This window comes from Lissotriton helveticus, chromosome 3_2, assembly GCF_964261635.1.
Source record: "Lissotriton helveticus chromosome 3_2, aLisHel1.1, whole genome shotgun sequence".
NCBI lineage: Eukaryota > Metazoa > Chordata > Amphibia > Caudata > Salamandridae > Lissotriton > Lissotriton helveticus.
Window position 1 is genome coordinate 294,091,650 of NC_136062.1, and position 14,836 is coordinate 294,106,485.

The window sequence follows — 14,836 nt, forward strand, 5'->3', positions numbered from 1 at the left end:
TGAATGACACTAATATATTTTATATATTTATGAAGCACATGCATACCTAAAGGCTTTATGGCACTGTGAAAACTTGACTAAGGGAACGATCCCAACTTAGTTAAATTTCAAGGTCAGCAATCTCTTCCCAAAGGTTAGTCAATCAGGTGAGGTAAAGAGTGGCATCAACAACCTATGTTCCATGCTAGGGGTAGTGCTAACATATTAATCAAAAAACATCTGGGCCTGCGGCACGACATGCCATGCTCACCATAAGACCACTGAACCACTTCAACACTGTTGTTAAGCCAACACAGGTGTCCTGTGGGCATAATGCAAACTTTAGGAACGAATCTGCCAATTGCGCTTTATAAACAATGATGGTTGCACAGGATGTTATATGATAGACCCAAGTACAGGCTGTTACATTAGTCCAATCTTGAGTGCCATGAGCCGTGTGCTACTTGAGAATGTTAATTTTTCCCTTGGCAGGGTAGAAGACAAGAGTTTGAGGAGAAAGAAACAAAGTTTCACCATAAAAAAACATATCCACAATGAAATACCAGCCCTCATCTACTAAGTCTCCAAACTTATCCACCAACAATCGGTGCTGGTTCAGAGGAGGCAAATAAAAGCTGAGGCTAGAAGTCCAGGACCAAAAATGTATCCCCACGGGCATGAATTTATATATTACTGCCATTCAACTTCAGAAAATTAAACTGCACCAATTCTGCCACTGCCTCAGGAGATTGTTTCAGCATAAGAAGGGTTCGAAGAACCCTTTCTTCTCTCAGTCTGGGCACCATAATTATTGGTCAGAAATGAGAATCCAAAATTATAAACCAGTTTGGCTAGAGATCACATGTGTTATATAGTACTAGGCTAAGCAAGGTGACTTGTGAGGGCCCAAGTAACCTTCCTTCCACCATCATCACCATGTCAAGCTACATGGGACAGATCTGATTACTCCCAATGTCAGCTGCTGAGAATGATCAGTCAAACCAGGAGAGATCCAATGGAGGGGCGTATCTTCACAGTCAGCTTATATAAGGTAGGAGAGGAAATAGTCTACTGATGTGAGATCTGTGCTTCTTAATATCCTAATCTGCATGGTATGCATGAAGTAGCTCTCTGTAACAGCATTTTGAGCACAATGTGTTAAGGCAAGCAATAACTGAAAAGAACATACTTGAATGCACAGTAAAAATCAAAGACCGCACCTACTGACAACATCCAGAGCCCTTGTTTAATAAGTATTTTTTTATTTATATTAGACACACATTGCTGTAAAAAAGATAACATGGAATAAACTTTTTTTTATACATAGAATTAGTGAATTATTAGATAGACAAGGTGTCACATCACAGGGCGATTGTATTTGTAGGAGCACTGCACCATGGGTATTAAGAGCACCAAGACCAGATATCTATAAACATAGGATAAGAGTTGTGTTTGAAATCTGCATTTATTTTCCTTCAATGTAAGGTTTCAATGACCAAGATAGTACTTTGAATGAAATTCATTGTAGCTGCAAGAAGAGTGTAATGTGAAAGATAACCCAAAAAATATTGCAATTCACAAACTATATTTGCTGATGAAGGTGCATGATCATCTAGGGATCCAAAACAAAGGTACTGGCTATGCATTTTGATCAAATAAAGTGAGATTACTCCAAAACGTTCTACTCTATTTTACATTGGCAATCCCATCCACTGTAACATAAATGCTATTTTATTGGAAGGTAATAATACTGAAGCAATATTTTTATAGCACTTACACCAATCATCGTGCTATAAAACATTTGTGTATGTTAAACTTCTACAAGTCAAAGGCAAGAGAAACCTTTTCAATTTTTTAGTATTTCCTGCTCCAGTCTCCAAGATGCAATCTGTCAATGCAGGTTCCGGTTTATATTGAATTCTGCTCTCAAAGTGCATCTTAGGTCATACCCCAGAGATCATACTAAAAATTTAACATCCAACATACAAAGCCACAGTTCTATACCCATTAAAGTGCTCTAAATATGGTTACAAAATGGCAATTATCTCACAAAACAGAGTACATTATGAAATTTAGGTGTACAACAGTAATTTTAATTAGGGGGCTAAGTAGCGCATGAAGAGTTACAAGTGTACTGCAGTGTGTGCCAAAGCTTTTTTAAATATAGACTAAATCAGATTGCAGAAGAACACCATATTTTCATTATTCACACGGAATATGTCAGTTCAAGTACAATCACATCACATAAGAAATGTGATGGATTCAGAGAACACGTCTTTCAAAGTAGAGACCTAATGTTAAGCAGTTTAGGTGACCATATTAAATGAAATGGTATTGTTTATTAGTCAGACCTTCCTTGATGTTATCCTGAAAGCGTCTTAAAACATTTGAAATGTGATTTGGCTAACGAGGTTTGTGTGCCTACCACTAAAAAATTAAACAAAACATGGTCTGAAAGTGCATGAAGTGGGCAGTACACCTTTCCAAAACGCACATCTTTATTTGCAATGTCCTTGCCATGGAATGCACATTATGGAAGTCATTTAAGAGTAGAAGCCATTCGCTCCATAAAGGGGTACACAGTGAACTCTAAAATATCTTGTAAACTGATACCAGTACTGCGACCTGGAGGAGAGTTGCTCAAGTAAGATTTTGTTTGATACAAGTTCACTCAATACTGGATAGAGTAAAACAAAATTTAAAAAAAGAAAGTACAGTCTCCTGCAAGCGCAACAGGACCCCTTTAGATATTTCAGATCAATGTTTTTTTTTTTTACAAGTAGTTTTATAGGCATGCCCTGCTTAGCAGTATGCTGTCAACCAAGTTGGGACGATGGAATAAAGAAGTGAGGGAAACGTAACATTACTTGAAGTGTCAGCAGAATACAACCTGGAGCAATTTGAATACATAAAGCACTTTTTTCTGGGCTCTATACCATTTGGGACTCGGCCTGTGCAGTCTGAAAGGTTAAACTGGCAGTAGCAATGTATCCCAGTCAATGAAATTTTCAATTATATAAAAATAAAAAAATAAATAAGTCTCCCAGGAAATACCCTATCTCTTGGGGGAACTATTGTTTGTACATGCACAAAAAAACTATTGAACACTGCAGAATTGGCTGCATTTTCAACAGGTCACACCTCTGGAAATTAGAAACAAAACATTACAAATAAAAGGTAACGTTTAGCTGACCAGCAAAACTGTCAAGTCAAGTTGTAGATCGCTTCCATCGCCTATGAATCATAAAAGCAAATGAAAAATATAATGTAGTTCAAAAATGACAACTGATGAAAGCAATACTCCTGAAACACAATGCTACAGTTTTAATACAATTATCGAAAGAAATGTTAAATGCTTGACTTTCAAGAAAAGCTAGTTACAAAATCATTTAACATTTTTAAAATACATTTAATATAATATGTAACCAATAACTAATAATGGGTATTTGCCAAGGTTTTTGCTTTGCACATTTTAGATGTCCTATGGAGTTACCCAATGCATATATACAATTTAACATAGTTAAGAGTAAGAAAATACCAAGGATTTCTTTTGTACAACAGAGCAGGTTACCCCCAGTTTGCTGCTGCTTAAAAAAAACATTTTGTTGAACCACCTAAAGACTCATTCCATGGGAGGTTCAAGGAGACGAATTAATAAAGTATACCGAAAAAAAGGCAAAAAATAAAAAAAAGATCATAAGCTAAGAAGCGTATAAAAACACTAAGCATAAAATGATCACATTTTGGTTTTGAAAATAAGCCCTGAGATAAAAAAAAACAATTAAGACCGACGTTAAGAGAAAAATTACTAAACATATATAATGTATAGTGGTTTGTAAACACCCTATAGAAAGGTCATCATACAAGCATGTAATGGCTCAGCTCATTCCCAAAAACGAAGCCACAGAGAGTTGTTCACACTAGTACATCTAAAAGGCTGTCATTGATTATGGCTTCTTGTTACTTTAGGAAATATTAAGCAGAACCATGGGTATGGTTTTAATCAAAACACAGGGATTGTTGCATATGTGCAAGACTTTGGATCTCACATGCACATTTGCTCGCTCATGTTTTTTTGCCATATCAGCCAACACATATTCATTAATGCTATTTCATTTTTTAACCTCATGCATGCTCGTGATGGAACCGCTCCGTCACGAGCCTCGGGTGGGCTGTGCTGGCAGGCGCGGCGGCCGGGCCGTGACGGAACCGCTCCATCACAAGCACAGCTCACCTGAGGCTCGTGACGGAGCGGTTCCGTCACGAGCATGCGAGCGCCGCGCGGCCCGCCCTCCCCCTAGCAAGGGGTTAATGAAAGATGAACCAAATATATTTGGTTTCAGATATAGGATTACCAGGGTGGAAATGAATCTACGGCCGTGAGTTCTAGTTAAAGTGATGCCGATTCCTAACATACTTAAGTCTATCTGTTTAGGAAGAATATGGCTAAAAGATTACGTAACCAGAAAATCAAAATATCAACTCAAGTAATTCTTATTGCAACTTCGAAGCATAAAGCAAAAGCATAAACATTCTGCATAGCAAGAACGGAGTCACACTAAGAAGGCCAAGAATTAGAGTAGTGAAATTCTAGACCAAATGCATGTTCTCTTGTTAGAGTCCATGCCCCGCAACAAGTTCCATCAATTGTTGACTCGCCAATGATAAGACAACCTTTCAAGCACTCCTTTAGACCAATATGAAGGGCATGCTTACATTTTATAAGCTCCAATCACAGGACACTACCAACTCTCATAAGGTGGAAGGCCGGTAATGTGGTAGAACACCTGGGTGTCCAGTAACCACAGCAGCTATATATCACACCTGAAAGGCTACACTTTATTGGAAGATCAGATATCAGACCTTTTGTGACTTCTAGATATTTATCAGTTATTTTGTTAACAGATGATTTTCCTAACTTGAGACAGAAAAAAGCAGACAACCGCTCTACTACAGTTGCTCCTCCAAACCTAAAAACCAACGAGAATGTCATTTTTTAATAGGTTGTAGCCTATGTGTTGCAGCCCGCAGCATGGCTCGAGGTGATCACCATGTGTATGCAGAATATGAAATCTTGCTGGAATGCTCGTCAAAAAATTGTCTAGCAAAATACAGATAGTGAATTTTACTTAACATATTAGACTAAAGAAAACAGCGCAATAGGTCAGATCGCTCTGATGTATATGCTGCAAAAATTCTCAATCATCTGCACTTGAATAAAACAGTGATTAACATGGTCTTAACCTCCACCTAAAACTAATCAGCTAGCATAGATTAGTAAAATTCTCTTATGTGAAAAGGTTCCAGATCAGGTCTTTTTGTACTGTTCATAGTCATTATGTACCTACTTTTATGCGCATATATAAATGTTTAACTGTTAACAAAACCTTCTTTCAAGTATGCTAAAGGTTTCCCAAACAACTATGTGGCATAAATGCTGAAATATCTGGCAGTGCTGAAAATCAGTTGGGTTCAACAGTGGTCCGCAACAAACAAAGGCAGGTTACCCAGTATTAGACATTCCCACCAACGTAACAGAAAGACACTTAACTTAAAATGCTAGCAAACACAGCATGGCAGTGCTTACTAAGTCATCGTCCCAGTATTGAAATGTAGGAAAATGGACACCGATCTTACCTTGAAAAGCTGTTTATATTCCACAAACAACTGCCAACTGTACTTTAAGTGATACTACATGTAACTGACACATGCAGATTTGAACTCTGTCTCCTATGAACCTCTGCTTGAATATTAATAGTCTCAACTTCAGGTTTGATTGTGTTGAGAGGCATGGGGGTGGCGATACCTTGCATGGATAACTTCTGCACGAGCCGTCTTCAAGTATCATGTTTTATATACAATGAAGCAGGAAATTGCAATGGTGGCAGCAATATATGCAAGCCAGAAGGAATCCAGTGGGCACGTTTGGCTGCTCAACCATGGTAAACTACTTGTGTAAGCATAATACCAGCAATAGCTATTACCTACATAGAACCTTCCAACGTTGTCTCATTAAGAAGCAGAGATTTGATAAAAAATGTATAAAGCATCATTAGCAATGCAAAAAAGACAAATGAAAAACACTGAGGAAACAGTACAGAAACTCCAAAACACTAGAAAAAGATTTAAAAGAAAAAATAGGAAAGAAAACAACTGTTGAACGAGTGGTTCATCTTAATTTGGTATGAACTATTACTGTGCCAACCAGGTCTTTAAAAGCACAGTTGTAGCATTCTGAAGCATATTAAAAAAAAGAAATTCCCTTTTAACACTGATCTTAAGAAGTGCTAATCGCGAACGTCTTCTGTATAATGTCCCCATCAACAACAATTTTACCATCCATGTATGAAAGCAGACTTCAATCCCAAGAAACTAGTTTGCTTGTTAACCTCTTAATTGATCAAACAAAATACACAGACTTGTAAACACGATTTTAAGTAATAGTTAAAGACAAAAGGACTGTGTAAACAATAAGACTGTGATGCAACAGGCATTAAAAGGCTAAAAACGGATGTGCAAAGTTAAATCATAGCAGCGTTGAAAACAAGCAGCAAAGCAGAAAAATTGAAAAAAACATTAAGACTTCAGCATGTCTCCACTTCATTGTTTTCACTTCTGCGAGAAGGAGCCAGAAAGACCAACTGGCCTTGGGGGCTGAAACTCCACATCGGCATTGGACGGTTTGTTGGACTTGGCTCAAGTTCAATAGAGCTCTCCACAGCAGCGCGACAGTCTGGGTTCTGAGGCACTGCAAACCCTGTGCTTCAAAGAAGCAGAGAAAGGGTCTTCTAAGTGAGCTGTAGTCTATGGTTTGCTTCATCAAAGCAGCACACAACGAAAAAAGCTGCTCTTCTTTGAACGGTTTTCTGTGATTTTCACTGGCCCGCCTCCACCGGGGGAAACACTGTCGTTCTGAAACAATTGCAACACAAGAGGTTTATTAACATTTGAAGCTTCTTTTTAACAGAATGTACACTAACTACATGAAGCAAGTACCCAATAGCTCCAACTGCTATGGAGCACAAATAAGCAACATCAGACCATCTAATTGGCATTAGTTGAAGCCTTTTTAAAATATTTGCGGTTGTAAAAAAAGGGGATGTTCACAGATGCAATTTGTATACCACAATATCGGAGTCTATTCTGGGCTGTACATTAAGGGTACATTCTCTTCATGTCCGAATAGAAGTTTGAAAAAGACAAAATGTAGAAGGGTGGAGTATTTTTTAAGTACGATCACGGAGGTCATCTTTGGTGTGCGATACATATTTTTCAGCGCAGGACATTTTAGCTGCTACTGTTGGAATATACTGAACCACCAATTTAGAGGACTATCACTGCTCATGGGGATAGCTCGCAGAGTGTGCATTTTGTGAAGTAAATGCAATATAAAGCTCATCATGCAAACTTAAGTACTTAGTGAGAAAAGGAAACATTACTTACTTTCAACAAGTGTTCTACGGGTTCATGCCTAATCCGAACATCTATGCCTAGTTCGGGATACAATTTACACATTTTCGAAAATGAACCTCATAGTAGTGCTAGCATAGCAGCTTTGTGAAAAATGGACCCTGACGTTATACTTTTTAAATTATTTGCAATGGGTCAGAGGAATTCTGTAAAGAGTTTTATCGTGTGGGTGGATTTTAAGAAAGCTCCCAAGTTCAAATTGCTGGCTTCGTGCTACTTGTGAAGACAATATTCCAATGGCAAGTGCCCCAGAATCATGAAAAACACTTATCAGCATTATGAATTATATAGACCTAATGAGAGCCACCGAAGGGCTGGCTACAAATTACCATTTACGTCTTGAGCGGTCACTTGAAATAAATGCACATAACTGATCACTTCAGTAATTTTTTATATCTCCTTTGTGGACCTTGGGATGAATATAACAAAAGACCGGGTCAAGTCACCAGATGATTAACCTTTATTTGTGTTGCTTTCCTAGTTCTCTCATCTCCAAAAACATTTGTTTCTCGACCCAATGAGTGAGAGCGAACAAGCCTTTTAACCCTCTTCTTAGACTAGTCGGGCTCTCCACGATAGCATGGTCACATCTGGGACTAATTTATTTCTTCTTTTTTTGATAAACTAACTTTATTGAGTTTTAGGCCAGACGGGTTTGGCAGAGATGAACATATGGCAAACATGTAACATTGCAGAATGGAGTATACAGTTTGTACAGGGTAAGGACACTCAATCAGTATATAACAGTAAACACGAAGAATATCCACAAGTAAAAATCCAGGTTTAGTTAAGTAAGCGGACCCAACCATTTCCTACACACCCATCCATGCTTTTGGGGACAACCACGGGCTTCGAAAACCACACGTTCCTGTTGCATACACCAATCTACACCCTGTCTTCACCCCGACAGGGTAGGGGAATTAGGGGACATCTATCATACAGCAAAGTCTCGGTTTGCCACAAGTAGGGCTGTGTCTAGGAACGCCTTTCCGGCCTTTGTACCCCAAGAGCCCACAAATACCTTAAAGAGCATCAATTGGGGGGGGGGGGGGGGGGGGAGAGGGTGGGGGAGAAGAGGGGGGGGGGGCAGGGGCCGGGTTGAGTAAGCTCCCATTCCCGCACTTCTGAAAAATTTCCGGTTACCTTGGTCAAGTACTGATGCACCATTGCACAGATCCAACCCATAATATAGAAATCTGTATGGATCAACTCCACATCGAGGATAGGCAGTGGTGGGGCGCAGGCCTTCCCAGATATAGGCGAGTTGGACAGAGATATGCTAAGTAAAGATAGTAGGTTTGAACGAGCCATAATCGGGAAGAGAAGGTACGTTCACAGGGGTATCCACCAATTTTCATCCTGTACAGAGCCCTCCCAGCTCTCCCAATGGGTTCTAAAATGGTCTAATAAGCCAGGGAAATTGATAATGAGCGTGCGGTAGATCTGAGAAATTCCTCCACGGCCCACGTTTCCCATGAGCAACTTAGCTTTGTAGAAGATTGAACTCCACGATCGCATTGGTGGACGGGTAATGAATGTGGACAGAATGTCTGAGTTTGAGAGATTTATACATTTGGTTATGTGCGAGGCTATAGGTCTGTCGAAGATCCTGGAAAGAGTGAACGTGCGTCCCTGACCATACATCTCCCTATTCAGTGATATCAATAACATCCCAGGAGTAAAAACCGCAAAGTACTGTCACCTCTCTCAACCAGGTGCTGTGCCAAAGTGGAAACTGATGCCTAAGTTTGTTCTCCCACTGTGCATGTTAAAGGGCAGTTCTCCATGCAAGAAACACCACTCTGGTTACCAGGTGGGGGGGGGGGGGGGAGAGGAGAGAGAGAAGAGAGAGGAAGGAGAGGGAGAGAGAGAGAGAGAGAGAGAGAGGAAGGAGAGAGAGAGAGAGAGAGAGAGAGAGAGAGGAAGGAGAGAGAGGAAGGAGAGAGAGAGAGAGGAAGGAGAGAGAGGAGAAGGAGAGAGGGAGGAGAAGGAGAGGGAGGAGAAGGAGAGAGAGGGGAGAGAGAGGAGAGAGAGGGGAGAGAGGGGAGAGAGGGGAGAGAGAGGAGAGAGAGGAGAGGAGAGAGAGGAAAGAGGGAGAGAGAAAGAGAGGGAGAGAGAAAGAGAGGGAGAGAGAAAGAGAGGGAGAGAAAGAGAGGGAGAGAGAAAGAGAGGGAGAGAGAAAGAGAGGGAGAGGGAGAGAGAAAGAGGGAGAGGGAGAGAGAAAGAGGGAGAGGGAGAGAGAAAGAGAGGGAGAGAGAAAGAGAGGGAGAGAGAGAGAGGGAGAGAGAAAGAGAGGGAGAGAGAAAGAGAGGGAGAGAGAAAGAGAGGGAGAGAGAAAGAGAGGGAGGGAGAAAGAGAGGGAGAGAGAAAGAGAGGGAGAGAGAAAGAGAGGGAGAGAGAAAGAGAGGGAGAGACAAGGGACCCATAGAGCATGGCCTGCAGATGGAAAAAGCCCAGCAATGAAAGTTCCAGGCGATAAGCGGGATCAGACCATCACCCATTAAAGCTGTCGAAGGACAAGAAGGTGAGAGGACAGATAGTAAAGATGGAGGTTGGTCATTCCCAGGCCACCATTTTAGAGGCCCGTTGGCCATGCTCAAAAGCCATACGCGGCCATAAACCCCGCCACAGAAATGTTTTTGCAGCACTGGCCAGTGAATGGAACCACGTACGGGGCAGGTGAAGTGGCAAATTCTGGAAAACAAAGAAATTGTGGGAGGATCATCATTTTGTAGAGGGTAATGCACCTCAGGACAATGAGGGAGAGAGTCCGCTATTTAATGAGGTTTGACTTGGCTTTCCGAACCAGAGGTAGGAGATGAAGGGCCCAGGCAAGTTCTGGATGTAAGGCGGCCAATATGCCTAAGATTTAAAGCTAAGCCGGTGGAGAGGAATAGTCGCCTGCCAATCATAGCAATCTCTAGACCGCGCCAGGTGGACCAGCACGGATTTAGAGAGGTTGATCTGAGGAAAAGAGTCTTTTTTGAAATTTTCAAGTAATTGGAGACATTGGAGCCCACTTGCAAGATAGAACAGTACGTCATCAGTGTATTGAGCAGCGCAATCCAATTGCCCCTCACTACAAAACCAGCCAGTATATTGGAGATCTATGCTGATAAGCTGGGCCAAAGGCTCTATCGCTAAGGCCACGAGGAGAAGAGGCAGCCCTATATGTCCCGCGTTCTGTGGTAAAGGTGTGGGAGACAATCCAATTAACCTAGACCCTGGCAGTAGGGTTTAAATAGAGGACCTGAACCTTGCACCGGAATCGCGGCCCGCTGTGTTGAAAATCATCTTGAAGTCAATAAGGAACCAGGCTATATCTGGAGGCAAAGGATGACGGCCATCCAGGGCCACGTGAAGCTGATGGATACAGTGTCTCATGCTACAGGATGGCATAAAGCTGCACTGGTTCTGAACCAACCCAGTCAGGCGGTCATCTGCGCACGTTGTAGGAGGCTGAGTCCGAGTCCTAGGTATTATTACTATGGTAGCCACATCCAACTCCAGCAGCAAACCTCCTTATATTAAGACAAAAGATAAGGAGTAAGGGTTTCCCGGAATGTAATATATTCCAGAGGAAAGCCTCCCAGGCCCGGAGTCTTCCCCAGACGTCATCCCGGACAGTGCCTCTGCAATCTCCCCTGCTGTAAAGGGTTCTCCAACAGATGGGAATCAGAGGAAGACAGCCTAGGGAGAGGGACAGAGTCGAGAAAGGAACCGGACATGGCTACGTTCCTGCCCACTGGTTTAAGTATAATGTGTGATAGTATTGGCCAATGTTTGGGCTAACTCGTGAAGAGATTGCCGAGAACGATTCGAGTCGTCCATAATCTTGGGGACAATCCTGTTGGCTTGCTGACGGGAGACCACCAATAAAGTAGTTTCCCGTTTTTGTCTCCCCAGCTGTAAATCCTGGCTGCAATAGCCCACGGGAGGTGTTTGGCTGCTTCTAGGGAGTGAAGACTAATTACTTTGCAGATGAGACCTAACGGCAGAGAAAGAGCTGCCTGTGTGTTAGACTAACTGTTGCTCCAGATGCTCCGTCCATCACCACCCCCTTATGCACCGCTTTGTTCGCCATAAGTTAGCAGGGTATGCTCAGACGTGAATCCCTTGCTCACTTTGCCACTGGATTCAAGCAAGCCTGGCTGAAGACTGCTGTTATGCCAGAAACCGGTCCTAGCAAGCTTGTTTCCGATCCAGGGAAGGCATGGCTTGGCAGTTTGGGCTGGACTGTGCCCATGAGGCACAGGGTCAGACTGATTTGCATATGGCCATGTCTGAAATGGGGTGGCAGAGTGGGCTAAAGAACGGGGATGGATTAAACTCAGATCTGTTGACTGGGTGTGAGTGTTTGATTGGTTCAGATGCTCCGTCCATCACCACCCCCTTTTGTACCGCTCCATGCGTAGGGCAGATGCCTCTAACTGGGTAATAAGAGCAGAGCAGTCACGCGCCTGGACTCTAATATAACTCTTGGCAAAGACTCGTAGTGTCACCTTACAGGCGACCTATAGGGTTCCTACTCATTTAACTGATCCTTCATTATTATGGAAATAAGCACGTTCAGACCAGAGTGAGTGGACAAAGTTTTTATCCTGGAGACACCAGGCATTTAGCCACCACATGGGGCGCAATCCTGATGGTGGGAGTCCAAGATGAAGAAGTAAAGAAGAATAGTCTGAGATTCCGCAGGGCAAAATTTGGATCAGAGTCCACAATTGGCAATCGAGGGCACGTAGTGAGTGTGGTAAGCCACTGATGTAGGTGTTACTTTCTGAAGTCAGGGGTGCCAGGATCTTCATGCATTACAGACCCAGAGTAGTGGTCCAATCAGTGGGACGACGAGCGCCGACCCGTCGGTAGGCTGTGGGGGTTCCAGTACTTTCTAGATTAGGGTCACCTCCTATTACAGTTAGTTAAGCCCCTCTGAAAGACATAAAAGAAGGCGTGACAGGTCCTGAAGACAGGAGGGCAAAGAAGTGGGCAGCACAAATACATACCAGCAAGATCACCCATTCCTCCAAGGCAACAAAACGACCCTGCGGATTACGTGTCACGGGAGTGACTACAAGAGGAAAGGAACGGCTTAGAAGGATAGTAAACCCCCTGGCTCCCCAGGAGCTGGTACACAATTTTAATTCAGTGTCCATAAGACAAAAAAACTTTAGGATGGGGCCAAATGTTTTTCATGTCAATCCATGGGTTGCCTGTTTTCTTCATTTCATACTTGTGAGCTATTGGACAGAAAAAGACAACAGAAGTCTGGTCTTGAGGTGTAGTGAATTGTGAGCTTCGACACAGAGCCACAAAGGCAAATTGGTGTGACCTGTCCTAGACTTCGAACCTTATTAATAGATAGAGGACAACCACACAAAGGAGGGGATGGAAGGGGCGTGGAGGAATCTGCGGCTAGGTGGAGTCCTACGTGAAAGTCACCAAAGGTAATGTCCTTCTGATAGATTTGAGATTCTTCTTTTTAGATTTATAAAGCGCAGCGAATGCCCGAAGGCATCTTGGCGCTGAAGGACTCAGAGGGGCGTGCATGAGAGGAGTGTGCAGAAGTGTAATTAGAGGTCTGCTAGAAATAACCATGTTTTTACAGATTTCCTAAATGATTTGAGATTCGGGCTGTTTTTAATGGTTAGTGGAAGAAGATTCCACGATTTTGCAGATCTTAGCAAGAAGCTCCTTCCTCCCCACCGTGCCTACTTAAACCTGGGGACTTGCAGCAGTTTTAGCTGTGCAGATCTCAGGTTCTTGGACGGCACATAGGTTTTTATGCGTGACGTCAGGTAAGAAGGGCCCCTTCCTTGGAGCGCCTTAAACGTGATACACAGTGACTTAAAGATTATTCTTTTCCTTACCGGAAACCAGTGCAGAACTCCTTTGCTGGGATATTGATTCATGTTTGGGAATGTCCAAAATCAGTCCTGCTGCTGCGTTCTGCAGACGTTGGAACTTTTTCAGATGTTGTGTTTGGATCCCCACGTAAAGGGCATTGCCATAATCTAGCCTAGAGATAGCGAGGGCAGTCACCAATGTTTTTAGAGCCTCAGGGGGATAAAGGAACGAATCCTTCTAATCATTTTTAGTATGGCCCAGAAACTGGCGAAAGACAGTTGATCTGTCTGTCAAAGGTCAGCCGACAATCAAAGGTCACCCCTAAACTTGTTGCCTTTAAGACTGGTGTTGGGCACTCGCCCAGCTCTGTTGGCCACCATTTCAGGGACCAAACCGGAGGAATAGCTCCCAACAGCAGTACTTCGGTCTTGCCACAGTTTAGTTTTAAACAATTGGATTTCATCCAGATGTTTACAGGGGACATACAGTTGTTAAAACGGTCGGCAGTCTCATCCTCATTGTTAGTTATGGATACGACCACTTGCGTATCGTCTACATAAGATATTACAGAAAGCCCGAACTGTCTAATCAATGCGGCCAAAGGGGCCATGTAGACATTAAAAAGCGTTGGGCTCAGGGACGAGCCCTGCGGCACTCCCCATTGCAGATCGACAGTTTGGGAGCTGGTTCCGTCTAATTGAACTCGGAAGGATCTCCCGATGATGATGATGATAGACTTCTAGCCACAGATTCTTCACCGTCAAAATGCCCCTCCCTTACTATCCAGATAATTAACAGTGCTCCATGAACGTACAGAAGGACACCAAAGTAGCCACCTGGCAAAAGTCTAGGTTATGAACTCTGCATGCAAACATAGTGATCTCAGCTTTGGCCCTGGTAGAATGAGAATGTAGTCCTTCCAGAGGATGCTTTTTAGCCAGTGCGTAGCAATTCTTAATGCAGAGCACAATACAGCGGGAGATGGTTCTCTTCCACACAGCCTTGTCCTTTTTTTGCTCCAGAGAACACTACAAAGACAGGATTGTCCACCTGGGCTGTACTACAGATAGTGCCCTATGGATTCATCAGCCATGTGCACCTGCTTTTTTGCTCCCCTAGGACACTATGGTATTACAGAAGGGGATGCAGACACTTATGTATAATCTGTACAGTGGTGGCTGGTGACATTTGAAAGTGGTGAGGCGTAAACTTTGTCACAGTGCACCGTGAAAAAAGTGGGTAAATGGTGCATTTTCAAGCAAATTTGAGAAGCAAGGTTAATAAAGCAATTGTGAAAGTGCAGTTATTACATTAATAAAGGGGTGTCATATAACAACATGTAGATAGAAATGTTTCTGAAGCTAGGCCCTGCCAGTGCCATGCACCTCTGAGCAATATCCACACTGTGCCAGCATGGCATAGCGTCCGGAACATTTCTATTTTTATGTTTTGGAAGCTAGGCCCAGTGCTGGCACTCTGTGTGTATGCTTCTCAGAGTTGCATCACGCGTGGCAGGGCCTGTAACTTCAGAGTGAGAAAC

At 42.8% G+C, this 14,836-nt stretch overlaps 1 protein-coding gene across 3 annotated transcripts in view; it reads right to left on the minus strand.

The window, feature by feature from the left end:
• Positions 1 to 1,221: 1,221 nt before the first annotated feature.
• RAB8B (RAB8B, member RAS oncogene family) overlaps positions 1,222 to 14,836 on the minus strand; it is a 245,432-nt gene continuing 231,817 nt past the window's right edge. The window contains exons 8-9 of one of the 3 annotated variants that reach the window (XM_078685272.1): positions 4,270 to 6,891; positions 1,222 to 4,191 (exon numbers count right to left, since the gene is read on the minus strand). In XM_078685272.1, coding sequence (XP_078541398.1) covers positions 6,799 to 6,891 — 93 coding nt within the window. In that variant the 3' untranslated portion in view covers positions 1,222 to 4,191; positions 4,270 to 6,798. Of the gene's footprint in view, positions 4,192 to 4,269; positions 6,892 to 14,836 lie in introns of those variants that run through there. The other 2 variants (XM_078685273.1, XM_078685274.1) reach the window with 2 other exon arrangements.